Source organism: Dermacentor variabilis, chromosome 7, assembly GCF_050947875.1.
Source record: "Dermacentor variabilis isolate Ectoservices chromosome 7, ASM5094787v1, whole genome shotgun sequence".
NCBI lineage: Eukaryota > Metazoa > Arthropoda > Arachnida > Ixodida > Ixodidae > Dermacentor > Dermacentor variabilis.
Window position 1 is genome coordinate 68,719,811 of NC_134574.1, and position 23,654 is coordinate 68,743,464.

The 23,654-nt window shown below is 46.3% G+C and overlaps 2 protein-coding genes across 2 annotated transcripts in view; one reads left to right on the forward strand and one right to left on the reverse strand.

Annotated features, from left to right (window-relative positions):
- The window catches only part of Gnpnat (glucosamine 6-phosphate N-acetyltransferase), a 41,519-nt gene extending 38,387 nt beyond the window's left edge, over positions 1-3,132 (reverse strand). The window contains exon 1 of the mRNA XM_075698569.1: positions 2,921-3,132. Within this exon, the coding sequence (XP_075554684.1) occupies positions 2,921-2,932 (12 nt within the window). The 5' untranslated portion in view covers positions 2,933-3,132. The remainder of the gene's footprint in view (positions 1-2,920) is intronic.
- Positions 3,133-3,329: 197 nt separating this feature from the next.
- CLS (cardiolipin synthase) overlaps positions 3,330-23,654 on the forward strand; it is a 49,081-nt gene continuing 28,756 nt past the window's right edge. The window contains exons 1-5 of the mRNA XM_075698566.1: positions 3,330-4,035; positions 5,139-5,276; positions 12,993-13,122; positions 17,885-17,970; positions 22,461-22,529. Coding sequence (XP_075554681.1) covers positions 3,658-4,035; positions 5,139-5,276; positions 12,993-13,122; positions 17,885-17,970; positions 22,461-22,529 — 801 coding nt within the window. The 5' untranslated portion in view covers positions 3,330-3,657. The remainder of the gene's footprint in view (positions 4,036-5,138; positions 5,277-12,992; positions 13,123-17,884; positions 17,971-22,460; positions 22,530-23,654) is intronic.

Here is a 23,654-nt window from a genome sequence, read left to right on the forward strand (position 1 = left end):
ACATAGCATTTCGGGCCGTTAAATAAGACCATCCGATAAATTTTATTCCGTGTATATCCTACTGACGTCATCGTTAGGCTATCCGACAGCGTACACTGCACGGAGGTATGCTTTTTTCGGTCTCACTCAAACAAATTTAAGCGTTGATGTACGACTATATTTAGCGTTAGTTGTATCTTCCTAACAGTGTGCTATGCAGCAGCACTTTCACAGTCGGCTGGCAAGTCCCCAAAGGACACAAAAAGTCTCAAACATCCCTAAGAGATACAGACGTCCGACATTCCACTGAAGAACAGTGGATCTCTCTGCCACGTCCCACTCGGCAAGGTCCGGAAAACGCGTCACTGCCGAGAAGATTGGGATGCGGAATCAGCATCCGAAATTTTTTGCGAGCGTGTGTCAGCAGACGGCCTGGTAGATGGCCGTACGTCTCCTTCCCAGACGGATGCTCTCTCTAAATGTACGCAAAATTTTAGGTTATGTTACTAGGGACATCTCAGGACATCGCGCCCGAACCTTTTCGGCCCACATAAATGTATGCTGATATGTTCCAATTATAGAACAAAGCTATATATATCCACCTCATGCACACACCGTGCTTGATGTGTTCTCTGATAGTATCGACCTTCAAGACTTTAATTAGCCGAATATTCCACTCGTGCTAGGTAGGACTTGAAGAAAGGAACTGAGTAGTTTACTGTCATAAGGTCACGTGCGCGTTTGTGCACACAAGATGTATCTGTGAAGAAGTTTTTAGATACGTAGACGACTTTTTAATTACGATGGACCAACAGTATTCTTTAACTAGCCACGACAAAATTAACAGGACTTTGAATCTTTTTGAACTCCACGGCAATGGCTGTCTTTTTACGCATGATCATCCGCTTCCTAATGAGTTGCCGCTTTTAGATTTAAACATCAGGTTTTCAAGTGAACAGGCCTGCTAGCGCTGTTCACCGTGCTCGCGAGAAGACGACTGTTGCTCTACCGACTCTGCCTACTCTAAACTTGTTAAAAGAGCTATCGCGAGGTTGCGCCTACGGTCCGCGCTTGGAAGGTCCACCAGCTCGAGTCTAGTTTCGAACATCAGGTCCAGCGGTTTTCAAATGCCGGATTCCCGCGTTCGCTATCACCTCAGGTGGCGGAAACCTTGCTGCAGAAGCTCAAACTTCGCAATAATCCCAAGGTGGACGAGAAGGGTGAGCAGGATACCCGAAGAAAGGCAGAGGTACGTGGTACCTTATTTACACAAGGTGATCCACCAGCTCCAAGAAGGTGGCGATGCATGTTTTCCGCCCTGTACAAACTGACCCGCCTATGCCTCCGAATCCACGATGTGCTGCGGAAAGATGCAAAGTCAGGCACGAACAACGATACGCGCAGTGTTCCACTGGAGTGGTCTACACCAGGCCCCTCCAAGTTGCGGAAAACACCTACGTCGGGCAGACCGGCCGTTGCGTGAACGACCGAATGAGGGAATACGCTAACAATTTATAAAAGGATATGAGGCCGCATTTTTATGCGCAATGCAGATCGTGCTGCTCTATACCTGAACCGGGTTTCTTGGAGCTGAGGATCCTGGGCAGGAGTAAACATAAAACCGCTACAGACACATCATATTCATATCACTCAAACACCTGTTTCGTTATATGATGCGTAAATGAAATTGACATAGGTTTGTCGCATACAAGATGACTTGTCCTTCGCTCTTTGCCGCCCCGTGGTATCGAGTGTATGCGTAATATATGTGTAACAAGCCTTGTGCTTAATTAATAAACAGTTAAAGAGTGTATAACGTCGTCATTATTTCTGCTCAGTCTGTGCCTGGAAATGTTACCTTTCCGGCATCTCTTGCGTTACAAAATCACGCCGTTCGGCACACGCTGCATGCTACGCATTGCACAATTATGTCTAATGTGGTCGTAATGCGTAGCAATCACGCCGTTCAGTGTGTTCCGCGTGCGCTTATAGTACCCGCAAACATGGATATCCCGTGGACGTGTCAAACATCTGTGTGCTGCATCTGATGGACGACGTCCTTCGGATTTCTAAAAAAAAAAAAAAAAAAAAGAAAGAAAAACACGGATTTTAACATGTCCTGGGCATTTCAAAAGAAAATTACGTGTTTTAATATCCGAGAGGCGTATTAAAAAGGGCCAGTGCATGGCTTCGCAAGCCTCTACAACGTCCGAACGCTCGGTTCCGACAGCCGTCGGGACATTCGACGCATGGCCAATTTTCTAGAGCATACTGGATTTCTATGGATATCCGATGGGCAACCAAATGGCCGAAACTGGCTGACCCTGGGATGTCCACTGGTCATTTGTGGCCCCATTGCAGAATCTGCCTATCAGACCAATTGATCTCTCCAACTCGCTGCTACCTGCACCGTAGTAAAAAAGCATCACCACTTCTATTACTTTGCTCACGTTCACTCATTCATATAAAAACGCCGACCCCTACTTCCCGATCCTCTATCGGTGGCACTGGTCACGCAAGTTCGCGACCCGAACGATGAAATCAACGGCGGTAATCGTCATAACCAAACAAGGAACAGTGTGTATTAACATAAACAACGATTAAATTTACATCAATGCTGCCAAATTGCAGCGAGCACGCTTGAGTATCAACTAGCCGCCCGGGCCGGCCTCGAGAATGAATGGAGAGTGAAATGGGTTTCGAGAGCGCGTCTTCATCTGCGCGCGCGGTTTAGCGCTCTCGGCTGCGCGTTGGGGGGCCCCCAGAAACGGGCCCCCTAACTGTATCGAAAGGATGCGAAAGGGTGCCGGTGAAACAGGAGCGGCCGCCGCTGTGCGTTACATTTTCGCCACCGGTCCGGCGACCAACGTAAAACCCGTCCGCTCCGCAGCGGACGCGACGCGGTTCGTGTCGTTGATGCGAAGACGGCGTAAGTACGTACCGTTACGCGCATGGTGAGGCCGTTGGCGTGGCGAGCTGGCGCGGTACTGGTGGCTGTTCGACGTGTGTTTCGTCACGCTGCGCTACGTCAGGAAGGGGCCAGGGCTTGGAATGCGGTTCTCCTGAAGCGCGTGGCAGCTGTAGCAGCTGACTCCGCTGCTTCGTTACTGCAGACGACGTGACACCGGTGCCATCTGAAGCCAGACTCGAAAACAGCTGGCCCTTGGCTTCTGATGACTCAATAACTGGCTTTTCGAGGGAAATTATATGTGCACATTTTCACTATGCGCTTTGTATGTAAAATGTTTTGCAACTCATTTATATAGTTGAAAACTCTCAATTCGAAATTTTAATATATATATATGTTACTTGTAAGAAGAGTTTTGTGCAGCCAAGGCAATCCGGATCCAATAGACCGTCATTCATCATGGCAGTTGTTGTGGTCCCGAACGTCCCGAATTAGCGTGTCGGCGGTGTTGACGCTCCATGTGCTCACTTTAATTACTCCACGCTGGCTTCTTCGAGCTTCTCGACTCGTCACTTCGCAACGAACCCTCGCCGCATTTTGTGCAGTGAGCTTACGACGATTCCGTAGGCGCCCGCCGACACATCTGTGCCGTGCCGTCCCTCGAGGTGTCCCGACACACAAAACAAACACGGCGTGACGACGGCCGTTTCGTCAACAACCACTCCCTCCCAGGCGCCGGCAAAGGGCTCGTCGACGGCCGTCTCCTCCACATGGCGCTCAGACTGTGGTCGCGGCGTGGTGGCCTGCCGCTGCGGACGCTACTACGGCGCGTCCCCGCCCCGGCCCGCGCCGACACCGCGAGCGTTGGGATCACCGCAGCTGCGCTCGATGTGGCGCCTTGTCTGTCGCCGGCGTCGAACTGTGTGTGGCGTGTGTCGTGCATCTCGACGGGTGCCGGAGGCGGCGGTGATCGCGGCGCCGAGGAGCCGGTGGCGACAAGGCCCGACTTTCTGCGGACCCGGACGCGCGTTCAGCGCACGCGCGAGTCGCTGGCTAAGACCGGACGGTCGCTGCGAGCCACGCGCGAGAAAGTCACCGAGAACGTCGAGCAGACCAAGCGGATCGTGACCGAGCGCATGGGGCCTCTGGTAGGGCGTTGTGCTGTGCCCGTTTCCTCTCGTGCTGGTGTCTTTCTTTATTGTCACTGCTTCGTGTTAGTTTCGGTTCTCTCGTCTCTGCTTTGCGGCGAGTGGTGGCTACGTCAGGGCGAATACACGCCTCGCAATTTTACCAAGACGTGCTGCTACGGCAGGGTTATTGTGTTGTTCCTTTTATTTCCTAATGCCACTTTCTGTGCTGGAGCCTTTGCAAATACACGAGGCGTGGTGGGGCATTTCGTACACGGCAGAATGACGTACTATTACGCTCAGTACTGTGGCACTGTTTTTTCTTTTCCGGTTTGTTTTTTCTAGCGATGCTTGTGCCAATGCATTTTCTGTGTGAAGGACGTTTGTTTCAAAAGGGACCTTGTTTCAGGATAGTGATAGATTGAATCTGCTAATGGTGCTCTTGGAGCCTTGGTTAACAGGCTGTAAACGTGGCCAGTGTCGCAAAAAAAAAAGAATTAAAAAAAAAGAAAGCGCACACAAATCGCGTTTGCGACAGCGAAGTACAATTAAAATATCAAGGGTGCACATGCTTGCAGTGGACTTCTAATGACTGAGGGCTGCAATATTGTTTGAATTATCCAAAGTTGAATAATTTGTGGCAAATGTATGCTAGGCGTGTGCAAATAGTCTGAAGAGTAATCAAATAGTGCGGGAATCAAATGGCACGTCAAATATTTTTCAAATAATGAACAGTATTTTTCACCATTAATACGAAACGGTGTTTGAATCTTACTATTCAGTGTTTTTGGTAATTACATTTCACATTATGAAGCATCGTTTATTGCGAGCATAAATGTACAGGAGTGATGTTTGGCTCAGACGTTCAAGAAAGGATTGTCTAGCAGTTAAGCAAGCTAATTTACCACAATCGAGAACAGTTGCGTAGCCATGTGAATTCTCCTCGGTGTGAATATCTTGCACTGCAGCACCCCATTGTAGCCCAGCTGCAGATTTTCAGAGTGAAGACCAATTCAATCAATGAACATGTTCCCTGCTCACTGATGATTCTCGTCCATCACCTGCTGCTTTTGCCCTGTGCCCCTTCCTGTCTCCTCACTCATGCAAAAACTCGGTGGCGGCAGCGCGAGAACGTCATGACCATACCTAACGCCCTCTCACTGGCGCGGCTATGCTCCAGCCCCGTCCTCGGCTACTTGGTGGTGACTGAGGGCTACACTTCTGCCCTCGTCCTTTTCGCTGCAGCAGGAGTCACTGATGTGGTGAGTGCTTCACCCAAATCTGCTAATGGAGACGCTTTTGCCCCCTGAATAGCAAGCATTCTTCTTGCTAAAGCAAAGCATTTTTGTTTCTTCCCTGAGGTTCAGCATTCATCATCGTTTCCTTGACAAATATATTTATGGGTATATAGAGACAACTTGGGCCATTGTGTATGAAACCATAAATGTGCTTAGACACGTGTCATACTTTGCTGTGCATACACTTCTCAGCAACATTCTTCCCTCAACAAGCATCATACGTCGTCTTGGTCCTTTTGATGCAGACAGCAAGTAGCCACAGTCGACGAGGCTGTGCTCGTGTCACCCGCTACTGCTGCTACCTTGCGAACTCAAAAAAGTTTTGCATCATTTAGAATCAAACATTGCATTGAATGTGCATGATTCAATTAGAAAATGTAAGTACTGTAGAATCTCTAACTCCAAGGTGTCTAAAAATTTATTCGAATAAAACAAAATTCGAACAAAGGAGAGCACCTTTAAGGATACCGACCGTGTGGTACAACATGCAAGACCGTCGCTGGGTTTGCATTGAAAAAGTCATATTCCTCCATCGGTACGTGACATGTGCTGGAAGAAGCCTAAGTTCCGTCTTTAACAAAATTGCTTATTGACAGTTGCAAAGTTATTGTTTTCTGTTCCTGCTATCTGTCATTGTTTATAAATTCTCTTTACCGTAATGTAATTTGCTGTGCTTTTTGCAGTTGTTATTATCGTTCTGTTTTTGTTTTGCCCCTCCTGCTTGGACCCATTTAGGGTCTGCAGTATGCTCTAAATAATAAATAATAATACAAAGTCAAAAGGCGATAAGATCGCGCCTAGCACGGTGTTTGCTGTGGGTGCAAGAGGAAACATGCGAGGGTGAGCCGAGAAGGACGGGTGCTTGATGCGTGCCATACTCGCACGTGCCCAATGTTAGCGATGACGTGATTGAATGCGTGCTAAGAGCAGGGAGGCATAGGTGAGTGCGCGGTAATGTTACCAACCACACTCTGGAGGCTCCTTCCTCATTCTTTTAAGCTGGATGGAAAAGCAGGATGCGCATGCTCTGGTTCTGCCTCAGCTTCCCAAACACCTTTCCTCGTCATCTTTAGGGCACACAACATTACGGTAGCTAGTGATGCACTGAACCTTTGGCACAGGTTTGTCTGAAATAATTCTTACGTGGTGATTGGAGTTCGAATTCATGGGAGCTTTTCTCGATTCAAATACATACGACTTTGCCGGGACCCACAGAGCAGCTCGAATTATCCAATAATTCAAATGAACAGATTTCGAACTATCGGGATTTCTCTGTACTGCACTTTCTGTTGCATGAATTGTTTCATGTTACTAGTGTTTATAAAGCATAATGTTTATCTGTTTTATTTGTGTTATACCTATGGTTATGCGTTTTAAAATCAATCCTATAAAATGTTAAAAAACATTTCAGATTTCCCCGGGGAGCTCCAAATTTAGTGGCCGTCAGTTGTGATCACGTAAGCACACCATGACAAAATGCATGGAAGAAAGTGAAAAGCTGAAGGTGTCAACTACATAATTCAAATTGTAGGTGACGAGGAGCGCTGTGAAATGATTAACACGCTTCTAAGACTATTACATTGTTGTTCCAGAAAAGTGGGACTGCTTCGTGCAGCGAAACATTCCTCAGTACTTGCACTATACTTCAGTGAATCATTCTCGTGCTACATTTAGATTGTGCACCCAAATTTGTATGCAGGAAGTGCCAGCAGCATTCATTATGTTTGAGTAGCTGTTTGCTGCTGTTTTTCTACCGGGGCATGACACCACCTTGCTAGCAGTAGTTCTCAGAATACCAGTTGTATGCTATCATAGAAATTGTTAAGCCCCTAGTTTTCTGGAGCATGCTTGCTTTATACTGGCCTGCCCTTTCATGCACTACACTGCATATCTGTTTTTTTTTTTTTTCTGTATCCACTAACACTGAAAGGGCATTGTCGATGTTTCATTCCATATTTGGAAAGAGTGCACTGCAGTGACCAATCCCAATATTGGTGCATACACTTGTGCTTTATTAGAGTAAATTGTAAGGGTGACAAATCATTTTGCTGTTGTAATGTCGACTAAAAGAAAAAGTGTTCCTACAGATATACTGCTCTCCTTTTTCTTTTTTTTTTTGCTATCGAATTTTGTTTATGGGGTATGGCAATACTACAAGGCATGTAACAGCTACAAGCCCAAAAAACACAAAATTTATTGCATTGTAAGAGAGAGCTCCAATACACTCCAATTTCTGCTCCACAAATGAACAACAAAAAACGCCCTCTGATTTTGTCCCAAAATAAATTCCAGAAACGTAGGACCTTATTTATACTCCGCAATTGGCTTGTTTACCGAGCCACCCAAAAGCAGTTGTGACCACGGAGGAAGAATATGTAGGAGTTGAAACTCCCATCAGCGAGGGCACACATGGGCGACCAGATAGTCACAAAAATAGGATACTCCGATGGGGGTGCATGCAGTTGCGGCGCCTTGTGGCGCAAGGCGGCGCGTCATGCAAGTCGTAGCGGAAAAAAAAAAAAAAAAAAACAGACGCCCGGGCGGACAGCTCGGGTGCACTTTCTTCGGCGAAACCCGCGTCTTCCGTGCAGACCAGACGACAAGCAGGTGACACGGACGTTCGCTTCAACGGGCACGCTGAAACGTGTTTGTGCGCCCTTACAAGTCAAACACCAACAGTTCTTGTCGGTGTCTGTTAGAGGACCGCAATACTAACAGCGCTGCTACGCGCAAATGCCCTTCTTCGGAATTCGCTAGCGTAAGATGGGACGCAAGTGTTTTGTTGAAAAAGGCGAAACCGAGTACAACTCTTGGAGGGAAAAGGTGAGCATAATAAAAGTTCCGAATGACCTTGAAAGTGCAACCAAGGGCTGCGGCGATTGCTGGGGACGACCGCCAGCTCACATGGAGAGATTACGTCTGTGAGAAGCACTTCACAAGCAACATGATGAGACGGGATAAATACTACGGCGAGTTTAGAGACGAGGTAATCCTGGACCACCCGAAAAAAAACCTGGACTGCGTCCAGAGGCTGTTCCATGCATCTTTCTTCCGTCTCCAGCATCTTTGACATCCCCGAAAAAGAAGCGGACTCACCGGGAAGTGTCATCAAATATCAGTCATGCTACCATTAAATGATCAAGAATGAGCGTATACGACAAGCCAGGAATATCAACGGTGGTGAACATCAGCGATGTTCACACAGTGTGCGAGGCCCATGAGCTTGACGAAAATCAGCCTGGTAATATCCTCAAAGAAATTGAAGGCATGTTTGCCTACGACGAATGCCAGCAGCGCTTACAGCAATCCAGTCAAAGTCATTGCGTGGGTGAAACAACGGGGCCGCATACAACTGCAAGCTACAGGTTACCTAATTATAGCAGTCACCGAAGAGGAGGAGGAGGAGGAATAAACATTTATTGTAGAACCAGCACTTTATGATGGCCGGGCCTAAGCCTCCCACGAAGGGACGTCGAGGGCTTGCCTCGCCGCCGCCTCGCGGGCATGCTGGGTCGCCCAGGTTTGGTCGTCGAGGGCAGAGCTCCGCAGAACCTCATGCAACCTCGACGAAAGAGTCGTGGTGTTAGTCTGTGTGTACTGTGCTGGACACTCCCATAGCATATGCGGAAGTGTAGCCGGGTGAATTCCACAGCACCGGCAGTTGAGGGTAGTGTAGACATCTGGAAATATAAGGTGGAGGTGGGCGGGTGAAGGGTACGTGTTTGTTTGTAGTAGACGCAGGGTGGTAGCCTGCGCCTGGCTGAACTTTGGGTGAGGCGGCGGGAAGGTTCGGCGACTGAGGTAAAAGGGCTTAACGAGATCGTTATAAGTTGTCAGATTGTCCCTGGTGTCCAACTCATCTCCAGTGACTCCGGCGCGGTTGACTAGGCCTCGCGCAATGGAGTGGGTGACCTCGTTGAGATTGGGGAGGTGTAGGTGGACAGGTCCCGCATGGGCCGGGATCCATGTTAGGGAGATTACGCTGTCTTTAGAGTGTGGTGCCTGGCAGAGGTTGCGAAGAGCTTGGGGAGAAATATGGCCTTTGCTGAAGTTAGTGACGGCTGAGCGAGAGTCACACACTATGGTGTGACACGTGGGATCTAAAGTGACCAGGGCGATGGCCATTTCTTCAGCCGTTGCGGCAATGTGGGTAGTGACGCTGCAGGCATGGTGTAGGACTCCATCGCGGGTTGCGACGGCCAGAAATCGTGTGCCATGGGAGTATTGGGCTGCATCAACAAATGTGATGCCAGGTACGTGGGCAAGGGCTTTTATGATAGCTCCGGCCGAGCTTGGCGCCGGGCCCTGTTATATTCAGGGTGCATGTTTCTAGGGATAGGGTCTATGTAGATCCAGCTACGGATGTCGGTCGGGATCGGTTGTTTGGGGCCCTGTTGGTGATGGTAGGTGAAGCCAAGCGTGGATAGAATAAATCGTCCCGCTTCAGTAAGGGTGAGCCGTTCAAGCTGACAGCGTTGTTGGGCTTCAATAAGTTCGGAAAGGTTGTTGTGAACTCCCAGTTGGTTGAAGAGTTCAGTGCTGGTGCAATGCGGGAGACCAAGTGCTTGCTTGTAGACCCCTCGTATAATAGTGTCGAGCTTGTTTTGCTCAGCCTGGTACCAGTTGAGGTACGCAGCAACGTAGGTAATGTGGCATATGACAAAGGATTGGACTAGGCGGAGAAGGCTTTCTTCTTTGAGCCCCCTCGTCGGTTAGAGATACGTTTAAGAAGTCGTAGGGTGTTTTGAGATTGGGCACAGATCTTGTTGAGAGCCAAGGCGTTGGAGCCGTTGGTAGAGATGGTGAGACCGAGAACCCGGATACTAGGGACGTGCGGGATAGGACTGCCATCTTGAAGGCGTAGGGTGATGGCGTCACAGGGTCGGTGATCAGATTGGTGTTTGGGAGGGCGAACCCGCTGAATGGGCTTGTATAGCAGAAGCTCCTATTTAGCCAGCGAACAGCGCAGTCCAGTCCCTTGGAGATAGGCTTCAACCGTGTCAATCGCCGTTTGGAGGGCTGATTCCACTTGACCATCACTGCCTCGGTACGACCAGATGGGTATGTAGTCGGCGTAGATGGTATGGTTGATATTATCGACTTGTTGCAGTTGCTTGGCAAGGCCAATCATGACTATGTTAAAGAGCATGGGAGAGATAACTGAACCTTGTGGGGTGCCTTTGCTGCCAAGGGGAAGCTGGTCTGATCGTAAATCCTCGGTCGAGAGGGTAGCCGTGCGATTGGAGAGAAAGTCACGAATGTAATTGTAGGCTCGCTCTCCAAGGTGGAGGTTGGAGACCTGGTCAAGGATAGCTGCATGGGAAATGTTATCAAAGGCTTGAGTGAGGTCGAGTCCGAGGATGGTTTTCATGTTACGGGAACGATCGTATAGCACTTGATGTTTGAGCTGCAACATAGCGTCTTGAGTAGAAAGGTGAGGGCGAAATCCAATGATGGTGTGGGGATAGAGAGAGTTGTCCTCGAGGTGACTGTTGATGCATGCTAAGAAGGCGTGTTCCATCACCTTGCCTACGCATGAAGTGAGGGAGATGGGCCTTAAGTTATTGAGGCTAGATGGTTTGCCAGGCTTTGGGATTAGGATAACGTTGGCAGTCTTCCAGGCAGCTGGAAGGGCACCACTGCGCCATCAATCGTTGATGTAGTCAGTCAGATGGGACACGGACTCGTCATCGAGATTGCGAAGGGTTTTGTTGGTGACCCCGTCTGGGCCTGGAGAAGAACGACCGTTAAGCTTGCGTAGAGCAGCATGTATTTCAGATACGCTGAAATCGGCGTCTAGTGTAGGGTTGGGGCTACCGATGTAATTGCTGTGTGGACTGACTTGTCCCCTGGAGATATATCTGGTGCAGAGGTAGTCAAGCACCTGTTGTGGACCTTGCTGAGGGGTGTCCATATAAAGGAGCTTCTGCAGCCGATCATGTTGGGTGGTGCGGGTGGTGGTATTATCAAGCAGATGTTTGAGGGGTTTTCACGAGGAAGGGCGATGAAGTTGTCCATCCATCGTGTTACACAGCTCAGTCCATTGTTGCCGGCTGAGGGTTTGACAATTGTTGAGTTTGGAGATGTTGAGTGTTGAGTTTGGAGATCTTACTTCTGAGGCGACGGTTTAGGCGCTGCCCCTTCCATCGCGCTTGGATGGAGGCCTTAGCCTCCAGAAGATGGGCGAGGCGGCTATCCATGCGTTCAACTGAGGCATCTGTAGTTACCACCCGAGTGGCCGTTTGAACATCAGTGCCTAGCGCTTGCATCCAGGTGTTAATGTCGATAAAGCCATCTGCTGAGTTAGAACCTATGTGTATTTTTCGAAAAACATCCCAGTCGGTAATGGTGAATTCTTTAGTGGGTGCAGGGGCGGCAGCGAGTTGGGGTAAAAAGAGAGCAAGGATATAATGGTCGCTGCCCAGGTCTTCCTGGGTGTTGGTCCAGTGTGCATTGTTGATATGTTTGATGAAGGTGAGGTCGGGGGTAGAGTCGCGGGTAGTGGAGGTACCGAGGCGTGTGGGAAAGAAGGGATCCGTGATGAGCATAAGGCCTAAGTCGTGGTAATCTTGCCAGAGGTTGCGAGCTGCAGCTTCCGTGTGAAAGTAGTCCCAGCCTGTATGGGCGAGGTTGAAATCACCGCCGATGAGTAGGGGTTGCGTTCCAGCTACGTGAAGAGCCTTCTTAAAGAGGGTGAGGAAGCGACACCTTGCTTTGTCCTTTGGGCTATTGTAAATGTTCAGAAGGAAGATGCATTCTTTCCATTTCCGATTGGGAAATAATTCGAGGAATATATGTTCAATGTGAGGACTATTGAGATCATGTTCAATAACAGGAATACAACGCCGTACTAGGGTGGAGACCCGGTGAAGAGGCTGGGTGGTATGGAAGGTTTGATAACCGGGGAGCGTGGTCGGGGTGTTATTGGTTTCTTGAAGTAGGATAGCATCTGGGCGGCGGGTATGTTGGCGTAGGTATTGATTGAGTACCGGTTATTTCTGGTGAAAGCCTCGGCAGTTCCACTGCCAAATGAGGGCGTCTTGATTAGTGTGAGCCATGATGGGAGATGGTGGATGTTGCCATCGGTGTCCCGGAAGGGTCACAGACGGGGGCGGCATGGCTAGGAGGCGTGAGAATATCAGTTTCTAGGTTGGTCACGCGTTGGACAATACCAATGAAGGCTTGCTGGATGGAATCCAGTCCATGTTGGAAAGTGCTAACCGAAGAAAATGCGTTTTATTTTTTACTGTGCTCAGGTGGTTAAGGCGTAGCACCGATCGCTGTCCAGGCTGTCAGCGCTGAAGAGGCACATGTGACTGCCTTGTGCCAGGCGCGCGGGGGCCGAATGCAAGCAATACGCGCGACTGGTTGCCTTCGCAACCGAACCGGCGGTAATTTCTTTCTCGGCCGCCAGGTACCGCCAGCATGATAGCGGCTCCGCGGGCTTGTGACCTTCTCTGGTCGCCGCAAACAGTGGAGTTTCGACTCCTAAATGTTTCTTGCTCCGTGGTGGCGACTAACTGCCAAACAACACAGGGCAGTATTGTTTGGCAGGTGCTGAAGTAAGATGTGGCTGTTGGCTGCCTTGCTATCTGCGTAAAAACACCAATATTTTTTTTTCCACAATTGTTAGCCGCTTATGAACAGTGAGGTCTGTTGTCCCTCTTTGTAATTGTGCAGCTGGATGGCTGGGTGGCAAGGTCGTTCCCCTCTCAGCAGAGCATGCTGGGCACGGTGGTGGACCCCCTGGCTGACAAGTGCCTGGTTGCCACCCTCTTCCTCAGCCTCACCGTGGCAGGACTCATCCCAGGTGAGCCATTTATGTCCACTGTCTGAAGTGCTCTGCTCCTCCATCTGCAGTGGATGCCCATCATCAACTGTGAACGTGCCTTGGGACAAATATGCTCTGGGAAAATGTGCTCAGGGCTATTAAAAACTGAGCAGCCTCTCTACTGTGAGTGACGGCTCATGTACACTGCATTTCACAAGCATTCTTCATTCATGTAATGTATGCATGCAATAGGCCTCCATGCTTCTGTATGAAGTCATTTCCACATATGTGCGATATGGTAGCCCAAGCGAGAAAACAACAGAAAGGATAATGGGAGTCTACCTGTTCGATCTGCAGATGTGGGAAAGCACACAGAGCACAAGCCAAGTAGAAATTGATGGCGTAGCGTTGTATGCAACTCGTGGGCATCGGAGTATAGGCTGTTTCACATGGTGCGATTTTCAGCCAATGACATTATTATAGCAATCTTCTTGGCACTTGAATGTTCTTGTAAGTTGGTTTGACTGTAGCGGGTGAATCAAGATAAGAATGAACAGGTGGTCCTGGTCACTGTTCCCGAATTTGATGAAATTTGCTTTAGGTGCAGGTTTTAGGCCCAGGACAATGATTCTGAACATAGCTTTGTTAAAGAAGAATTTTGTTCGCCTAAAAAAAAAAGAACACAAATTTCTACCATCGAAAACACTTTTTCACCAGTTTTGCGATTTCTGAAATTTGAGTGAGCATAAAGAAGCAATCGTACTTTTCTCGATCACATTTTTTTCCCACAAAGAACAAGTGAAATGCTACCGTATGAGTATTTTGTCACAGTTGGCTATGGAAGGAATCTTGAGTAAAAAAATATCACAGACATGGTAAACGGACCGGAATACGCGTAATTCAGGATTTTATTGCTCTGGACTAATTAAAGTGAGAATAATAAAACTCGATGCACATGAACTTCTAAGTTTTCACATTCTTCCAAAATAATTTTCGTTGCTTTGTCCAGCACTGTTATATTTAAAGATAGCACTTGAACATAAGTGGGTTGCCAAAAACATCTAAATTTGAAAATAGCTTTTTGAAAAGGTCATTTTTAATTTTTTTGAAAGTCGCTCTGGTTGAAGTCAAGGACATTGTCTACCACTGTGCGTAAAAAAAAAATTGCATTATTCGAGTAACGAACAAGTTACAATGCGTCAAATGTGACCACACTCAACCTAGTGGCTGCAACATGGATTTTTTCCGTTCTGATTTATTTAGCTATGCAAGAACTCATTCAACGTAATATTCATTGTCCAAATATAATGTTGCCAACAAGCGATGCTGTCCCGTACAGGTTACGACCTTCTTTAAACGCACAATGGCATGTGTTGTATGCCAGTGTGGCTGAGGAAGAAGGCTGACGGTATTGTTGCCATGAGGCTATATTTTATTAATCTTGTCTTGCACCTTTTTAAGAACACGCAACATTTGATTTCACTGCCGAAAAAGTTGCTTATCCAAAGCAGCTGTCCTTGCCGTGAACAACTAGAGTTAGTAGTTTTGGGTCCGCTTGCACTCCCATATATGCCACCACTGAATACCATGTCTTGCAGGAACCGAAACCCATTCTCTTGCCTTCAATCGCCTGAAAGGTTCAGTGTCAGCTTTTGGAGCATAAACTAATGAAACCTTCGGTAGCTTAGGAGTTGGAGCTTGCCTTGCACCATATCGGAAGCAGAATTGATGGCAGATGAGGCGGGATTTCGAAGGTTGTGTAGCGTCACCTGGTGCTTCATAGTGCCTCTGATTCTATCGCAGGCATTTTTCTCGTGTCCATTAGTGCAAAACAACCACTTCACCGATGTGTACTGGTTGTTTTTCAATTCATGAATTTGACATTTGTTCTTGAAATGAACAGAAGCACCGTCACTGACATGAGTAATATGAGCGTACACTGCGATATGCTCTTCAAGCCATTTGTGTACCTTAGCCACGGCGTAGCATGCATGGGCCGAGTCATGGTACATGTCATTGCTTACAACAGCAAAACTGTGCTCCCCTTTCTGGGTCGTGGCCACCCAGGGGAATGTGGTGACTTGAGATTTTTACTCCAGTGATGAGACTGAACTTCGTCTGTTAGCATGACTGTCCAGTTCTCTGCAAAATCGAAATGCAGAAGAAAACTTGCTTTCTGCATAGACTTCTTTTCTTTACTGATTGCTTCGTCTTGAATGCGTTTGGTGTAGTTGTGGCTTATCCATTTCTTTAGCCCAAGCATGTCTGAAGGTGCTCCAAGAATGCACTCAGGTAGACTCTTTCTTTATTAAGTCGCCTTTCTCCCAAGTCGCATGTAATATTTCTTTATCTTCAGGAATTCTGAGGTCAGTCAATGTGAGAGCTGGACACTCTCCAAGTTTCCACCTAAAAGAAATAGGACTGCACAGGCAAATGTCACGAAAGTCTTCAGTACTTCTGACTGGAGCTCTTTTCCAGTGCACATACTGCCAATTTTAGGTTGGCACAATAAACACAGACACATACTGCCTGTGTTGTTGTGGGCGTGACCCATTTTGGTCGCGAAGGGTAGAACTTAGTCCGACTGATTGCAGTGTCAGGGTGAGCTTCCTTAAATGTGCTGTAAGGTTCACGTGTAGAGTGTGTCATGACATGTTTCGCAATAAATTCTTTCTTGCCATCCAGTGTAACACGAACCACATTCTTCTTGTTTCGGCTTGGATGGCTACAATTAAACTCATCATCAGTGCAATAATCCAATGCTGCTTCGAGATATTTCTGGTCTACCCTTTTTCTTGTGTAAAGGTCTGGGCTGGACCACAGACCATGACTTTCTTTGTATTTTCTGGATTTACGGATCGTGTAGCGTCTGCTATTTTTGTGCTATTTAAGTGCTATTTTTAAGTATAGTGGTGCCAGACAAAGCAACCAAAATTATCTCAAAAGAATGTGAGAACTTAAAAGTTCATGTGCATCGAGTTTTATTATACTCACTTTAATAATAGTGCAATAAAATCCTGAATTACAGGTATTTCGGTCTGTTTAGCGTGTTTATGATTTTTTTTCTAAATATTCCTTCCATAATCTGCTGTAATAAAATACTCATAAGGTAGCATTCCACTTGTTCTTTGTGTGAAAAAAATGTGATGTTCAAGTAGTGTAGCATTTTTTTCTTTATACACGGTCAAATTTCAGAAATCGTAAAATTGGCGGAAAAGTGTTTTCGACGGCCGAAATTTGTGCATTCTTTTTTTCAGGCAAACACCTTTTTTCACAAAACTCAATTCACATTCGTTGTCCTGGGCCCAAACCTTGCGCCTAAAGTAAATTTCATCAAAATCGGGAATGGTGACCGGGACCACATGTTCGTTCTTATCTTTATTCACCCGAGCACAAAAGAGATGAAAAACGGAATTTCACAACCTGGACTTGACTGCCTAGCTGATAGTAGAAGCTTCCAAGATGAGGGGAAATTACCTCATAGCGGTTAGTATGCTGTCCCTTTCGCTAAGAAGAGCTGCACTTTCTCGAGTGTGGGCATGCCACTGTTACGTGATGTGTGCCTTTCTATGCAGACGTTTGAGCACAATTTATGGCAATTACTTGTCTGACTTTCTTTCATCTTGCCTTTTTTTTTCATGGGCTATAGCCTGCATAAGGGGTGTATGCTTCGTGATAAAAGTTTAGTTGAAAGTAGCATCTGTCTTGTATTCTTGGTTCTGTCCCTTGTCTTTTTTACTATATCCGAAATTATGGACTTGTACCAACTAGCTCTAGTCACAGTGCTTGCTATGTTCTGTTAAGATGCTGTGATCTATGTTTGTTAATTTATTTAATAAAGATATCACATGTAACATATTTTTTTGCACTAGCACTTAAAGGAGCAGTGACATGAAAATTTTGTGCCCTGTTCGTTTAGGTAGCTGTCTACTCCATAATCACAGTATGAAGCCTCAATTCTTTGAGAGTGGCATGAATAATTCATTACCGCCATTTTATGTGGCCCATTCAAAATGCACACCAAGTGCAACATGGCTTTGGACATGGAAAAGGAGACTAATAGCATCACGAAAATCAGAGGTGGCAGTCTTGTGGTATCACAAGCAACTTGAGAGTGCGCCAATCAACCCGCTGCAGTGGTTGAAAACCCTACCATCACTGTGCCGCCAAATGCTGCCAGGTTGGCCCTTTTAATGGCACGTGTCTCTTGGAAACGCTGGGAAACCAGCTCTCTCCTTTTGTCCCATTGTGTGCTGAATAGGCTTGGTTTCTTGGCAGCAGGATCACAGTGCATGTGTGTGCAAGTTGTGTCTGGTACCATGAGGCCGCCACAGCATGTTTCGGTGACGTGGAATTTTTTGCATGAAATCGCACTGCACCTAGCATGGGTTTTAAGTTTAGTAGCGTTAAAAGGGAACATAATTAATTATGTTTGTTATGCTCTGGGGGCTTTGAGGCCTCATAGCTTAATTACTTGGCCAAGAGCTATGCTATAAAGAATTCAAAACAACACAAAGGTTTTTGTCACCACTCCTTTGAGAGGTTGGAACAGGACTTCTTCCATTATGCATCAGCGTGTACCACCACTGTCTTTGTGCAGCCACCATCGTCGTCATGCTGCTGCAACTGCAGTCTGTGTCATCATAGAGGCATACAGTTGTGTCAGTTTGCAAAGAATTGCAGTAGTTTTTCGCAAAGTTCGGGGCATTGTTCTGGAAGTAACAGCTGTTGTTGTGAGTTTAGGGTCCCAGTGATTGCTGAAGTCTGCTGATAATTTTTTTCCTTTGGCCTTGTGATGCAGTTCCCTTGACCGCACTCATCGTGACCCGGGATATCACCCTCGTGGGCTGCGCAGGCTACCTCCGGTTTGCCTCCCTTCCTGCACCTGTGAGTGACGCACCTACGCTGAAATGCAACTCAGTTCAATACTAGGACCACTTAAGTACTGCACTGCTGCATAATTTCACTTAGCGCTGCTATTCTAAGTTTCTCATTGTTAAAGCTTACACCAGTTTTTAAGTTAGTGTGCAGGTAAATATACTCTTGCGCATACCATGCTCCATGCAGCGCCAAGTACAAGAAGGGGCGAAAACCAAGCTTATGTGCGAAATGACGCAGGGGCGGTTCATGCAGCATGTTGTCTGCTGCTGAACCACACACCTTCACTTTCTAGCATGCGGCCACCCTGCCCTGCAGTGACACGTGAAGACCCACCCCCCCCCCCTTGATGGATAAACGTTTAATTTTTTGCGTGCCACCCATGAGACGTAGAAAGCACATAAGTACATTCACTTCTACTGCAGTGGCGTAGATTGCGAACGCGCTGCAGCAGAAATATTTTTTCCGAAAGCTGTATTGTTGGACATGGCAAATAGCATCACTGTGGTGCATTTCGCGCGAGCATTCCACTGGCAGAAACACTTTCACCGCACCATTGGCAACTGCAAATTGTTCAGTCTCTGTTTGCTTATGTATGCTAGTGTCACTCCCTCACTCTCTCACTGGCCTTTCGGAAGAAAAGAGCAATACCTCGGAATGATTTCGGCTATACGTGTATATGTGTTCACGTTTCTAATTCGCCAATGGTAGCTTTACACAGTGTTTCGTACGGCTACCAACTGGACAGACTGAGCACAAAGTAGCGGGACATCACTGAAACATGCCGTGCACAACTGTTCTGAAAACTAACTATAGTGTGACTCTCGCTCCTTTCGTTGACTTATACGCCATGTTGCATCAACAGAATGAATTTGTTTCGGTCTGTTGTGCGATAACATGTGAATGCAAAGCTTTCACCTGAAAAATTGGGCTTAAGGGCAGATACGGGTCTTGAAACGGTAAAAAATCGCAGAAAAAGTTGATGTTCAGAAAAGCTCACTTTCGCTACATTCATATTCAAGGATCCCTTCGTGAAATCTAAAAGGTAAATTTAATCGGAAAATAATAAAATACGGGCCAGGGTGGATGCAAAATTAGCAAAAATGGGCCAAAAATATTCGTACTTCGCACCGTCGCCATTTGTGAACGCAGTCCCCGGCGGCCTCCATCTTGGGCTTGTCTGGGAGCTCTTTTCTTTGTACGCTTGAAAATGCTTTTGAAAAGTCACGGAAAGAAGCATACGAGAAGCCTGCCATGAGTGAAGATACTGCTCCAAGAGAGCAGGCCTGGTCTTTACTACAACCCCTACTGCTCCCCTGGGAAATCACTGAAGCCTGTGCTGGAGGGCTGCACCTGTGGCATGCGCGAATGGTGCGCCGAAGCCTTGTAAAGGATCATCGGAGGTTTCACATGTCCAGTGAGGATCGCACGAACAGAAATGCTGGGACAAGCAACCTTGCAAAAAAGGCACGAACCAGCAACTGACTCTAGCCACAGTCCTGGGCTACTATAGGTCTATGTGTGACCTGTGCTGAATGCACATTTGTGTGAATGTGTAGAAGACGTATTCTGTTATTTTGAATTCTGGAATTTTACGTGCCAGAACCACGATATGATTCTGGATTAATTTTGACCACCTGGTGTGCACAACACAAGTACATGAACTTCTGGCATTTTGCCTCCATCGAAATGTGGCTGCCACTGCTGGGATTTGATCCAGATATCTTTTGCAGCCATAAACTTTGTGCAAAGGACTTGTTTTGTTGTGGCCATGAACTGTGTGCAACTATATTAGCAGAGATGCCATTTTCGTGCCTCCTGTTCAACAAGGATCTCAAAGAGAAATGTGAAGCGGGTGGTGCTAGCTTTCTTGCATTGCTGTCAACGACTATGGATGATGTTACAACAAATATATGAACTTTTTGCTGTAGGACAGGGCTGCATGGTGATGCAATTCATACTGCGATATTGCTAGGCACATAAAAGTTACAGTAAACTAAAAGTTCAGTTTCATTTTTCTATCATTTTTTTCGCCATCGCACACTGCCTCACAGAGCATCTTCGTATGTTCTTTCTAAGCATGAGCAAAATCTTTAGTGCCAATCTTTGGTATGAATGGATCTAGCCGGTGATGCTATTTATTCATTTCCAAAGTTGTCTGCTAAATTCTAATTGCCACTAATCATAAATGATAATTAGCAAATATATTGCTATCAGACTTACATCTGTTTTTTCTTTTTGCATTATAAGTGCACTGAGAACAATAAAGTTAGCATCACCAGATAGAGCTACTCTCTGGCGCTCTTGCCATATACTTTGTTTTTGCTTTTGACAAAGTGAAGTTCTTGAAAAGTCCTGTAAGATATTAAATGAATTTCTGTATTTAAAACTTGGTATCGTTTATTCTAATGCAGATATACAAAATGTAATTAGATATTTGCAATCAGCAGAAAAGAAAACTGAACAATGCTGTTAAATATTCAATTCACACCAAAATTCACAAAATTAGTTTTGGAAGCCACGTCTCCCCTTAATGTCGCCGTGAATGTTCTGGAAGCACGATCATTTCCATGGTCTTTAGATGGTTGGCAAGATAAGCCCAACTTATCTCTTTTTATCCCACGTTCATTGCAACCGCAGCTGAAGATGTGTGATTGCCCAGCCAAATGACCTCGTGCAGCGCTGGTTTGACAGCAGCGACATGCGGCACATGCATTTTCGTGCATGCACTTGGTCTTTGCCGCTTTCTGTACATTGCGCTATGCGGAGCATAAGCCGCATACTCGCATGATCCCTCTTACAGTGGACCCAGCTGTACCTGTGTGAATAGCAAATGTTACCTTGCTCTCTTTCTTTCTTGAGATGTTTTTGAAATTATGTGCCTTTGGTCTGAGTAATGTTTGGTATTTTGTTATTACTATTATAGTCGAACCCGGCTATATCGAAATCGCAAAAAAAACCTATCAGTTCGATATAGAGCATACTTCAATATAACCCTGCTAAATAATTGGACGCCTTAAAAGCACATACCATTTATAAAATCACTTTATTGATGAAACTAACTTGTTTCATACAAAATAGTCCTGCATTTTCTTTTGCTTGGGCAATTTCACTGCCTGCAACGCACGCACTTCTCCACATTGTCTAAGGAGTCGGAGCAGCTGAGGCCGCCACCTTCCACATTCGCGCAGGAGCACTGGAATGGCGCGAGCGCACCAATCACTTCGGAGGATCTGGGCCAAGGACCGTCGTCGCTTTCCTCATTATGCCCACTTTCACTTGTGCTCGGTATGATGTCGGCAATGTGTTCTCGTTTTCGGGCTCTCCTGTGGTCGCGACACCATCATTTGCGCTCACAAACTTGTCCACCGTTGATTCTTTAACAGCTTCCGGAAACACTGACAGCTCGCTCCAAACTTCGGCAACACCGGCAATGACTTTGTCACATTAATCAGAATTTACATTCATCACCGAGCACGCGGAAGTCGGCACGGCTGAAGTGATTTCGGATGAACCACTCGTACACGGCCGTGCGTACACATCGGGCGCACCGGGCACTGGCTCGTGAGTTTGGCCGCTTTAGCCCTAATCTCCCCCTTATTCTTCAATATCATGCTGAGAGTGCTCCTCGGAATCGTGCACACTGTGGGGACATTTGACTTCTCACCATGTTCGACCCGATTTATGATTTCGAGCTTCACAACGAAAGGCGAATTCTGCTGCTTCATCACGGCAACACTGCAAGAGAAGGCCCACAAGGCCCTCTAAACATGCCGATGCTGATAGCTACTGACTTTGCTACTGATAGCTACTGATAGCTACTGATAGCTACTGTTACTTTTCGCTTAATTAATAACATTGGCATTGGAATTGTAAGCGAGCAAACAAATTATGTAAATTATTCTGAAATATGCAGTATCTAGAAATACATAGTTTTGAAATATTTACAGTGAAATATTGCAGTGAAAGTATAATAGGTTTGAGGTTTCTGCAGGCAGCTAAACGAATCCGACCCCAACCCAAACTTTGGTGGATTTGTACATTACCACCACAAGCCACATCTGCACTTCACGGAAAGACAGTCACGGCAGGGGGGGTGCCAGACTCAAGTACGATGTGTGATTTGATTCGTGATGAACCCGTTTTATTCGTTATCGCTTGGGTCACCACAAGGGTGCATTGCGTGGATCATGCACTTCCCATGAATTTTCTCTGTTAGTATTATGTGACCACTGTCACAAGTGGAGGCAAGCTGTTTCCAGGTAGCTCTGTGGGTCTGTAGCACGCATTGTTGTGGTGAGTTGATCAAAGTTGTACGACGCCGTACCTTTAGTGCAGCATGAGACAAATACAGAAGTCATTTTTCTCATGCTTTTATCTATGTTTTGCTAAAACTGTGATTGCAGTTCGTGTACTTGTGTGATTGTGGTGGTAGTTTGGTCTTGTCTTGGTATGGGTGCTCGTAATAGTGAAAATCACACTTGGCTTTCTCTCTGCAGAAAACATTTTTGAGGTACTTCGATGTTAGCTTGGCAACCGTCAAGTTCTCTCCCACCAGCATCAGCAAGGTAAGCCAAGGACTTTTCTGAACCTAAAGGAGCCCTGTAGGACTTATTCTTTAACACGAAAATAAAATTGTCCATTCACTAGGCAGTGCTGTCATCAAAGTGGGAGCTAAGTTTTATTCCTCTGCACGATATGGTCTATCCTTAAAGGGAGAACCTAGCTTAGAGTAAATTCATTTTAAATGCAACATTTCTTCGACTAAGTCATAAGAAAGTGGCCGACATGATCCATTAAGCAGGTATCCATGCATTAAAACATAGGAGGCGTTTATCGCACATCACAGTCTTAATCGGCCGCTACATACAAATGAATTAGGTGTTCCAATTAAGCGTTGACTGTACAGTATATGTAGTATATATGGGGTGCGTGGTGGTGGTGCCATGAAGCCATACGAATTATTAGGCATGTCTGAAAAATGAGTTGTTGGCTGTATTTCATTAACATTACATTAGGTTGCATTAGAAAGCCGGTTAGGATTATGTATAATAAATTTTCTCACCAACTCTCCTAGCCAACAAACGAAACCATTAAGCTGTATGTAGGATAAAACAGTTTCGACCAACAACACTAGAGCGGCCGTATTAGGGGCCGGCGTGATAACGATTGTAGAGAGTTTTAGATTGGGGGATGCAAATAGCTTGCGCACACAAGAACTAGGGGCCACGGTGCTGCATAGTACTGTGGCCATAGTCCTTGCATACACAAGCTGCTTGCATCCCCTAATCTAAAGCTCTCTAATATCATCCGCATACGCTTGGACCGTGACACCGGGGGCATGGGCAGGTCAAGTAGGTCATAAGTAATGAGATTGCAATGAAACACACCTGACACCATCAGAGCTATGCATTACATCAATATTTCACAAGGTCAAACACATTTAATTTCTTCTTCTTTCTGTTTACAGTAATAAACAAGGACCTCTCAGCACTGCGCTTAATACTTGAACTCAGTGCAAATTAATACATCAACTTGTTTTTTGTTTTCATTGTTTTTTTGCGTTGTATTCATTATGGTATTTGTTTATGCTGGAGTTTTGCGTTCGCATTGCGCTCGTTATTGCATTCGGTTGACTGTTTCTATTTATGTTTCATTTGCTCTCCCTGCTTGGGCATCAGGTCTGCAGTATG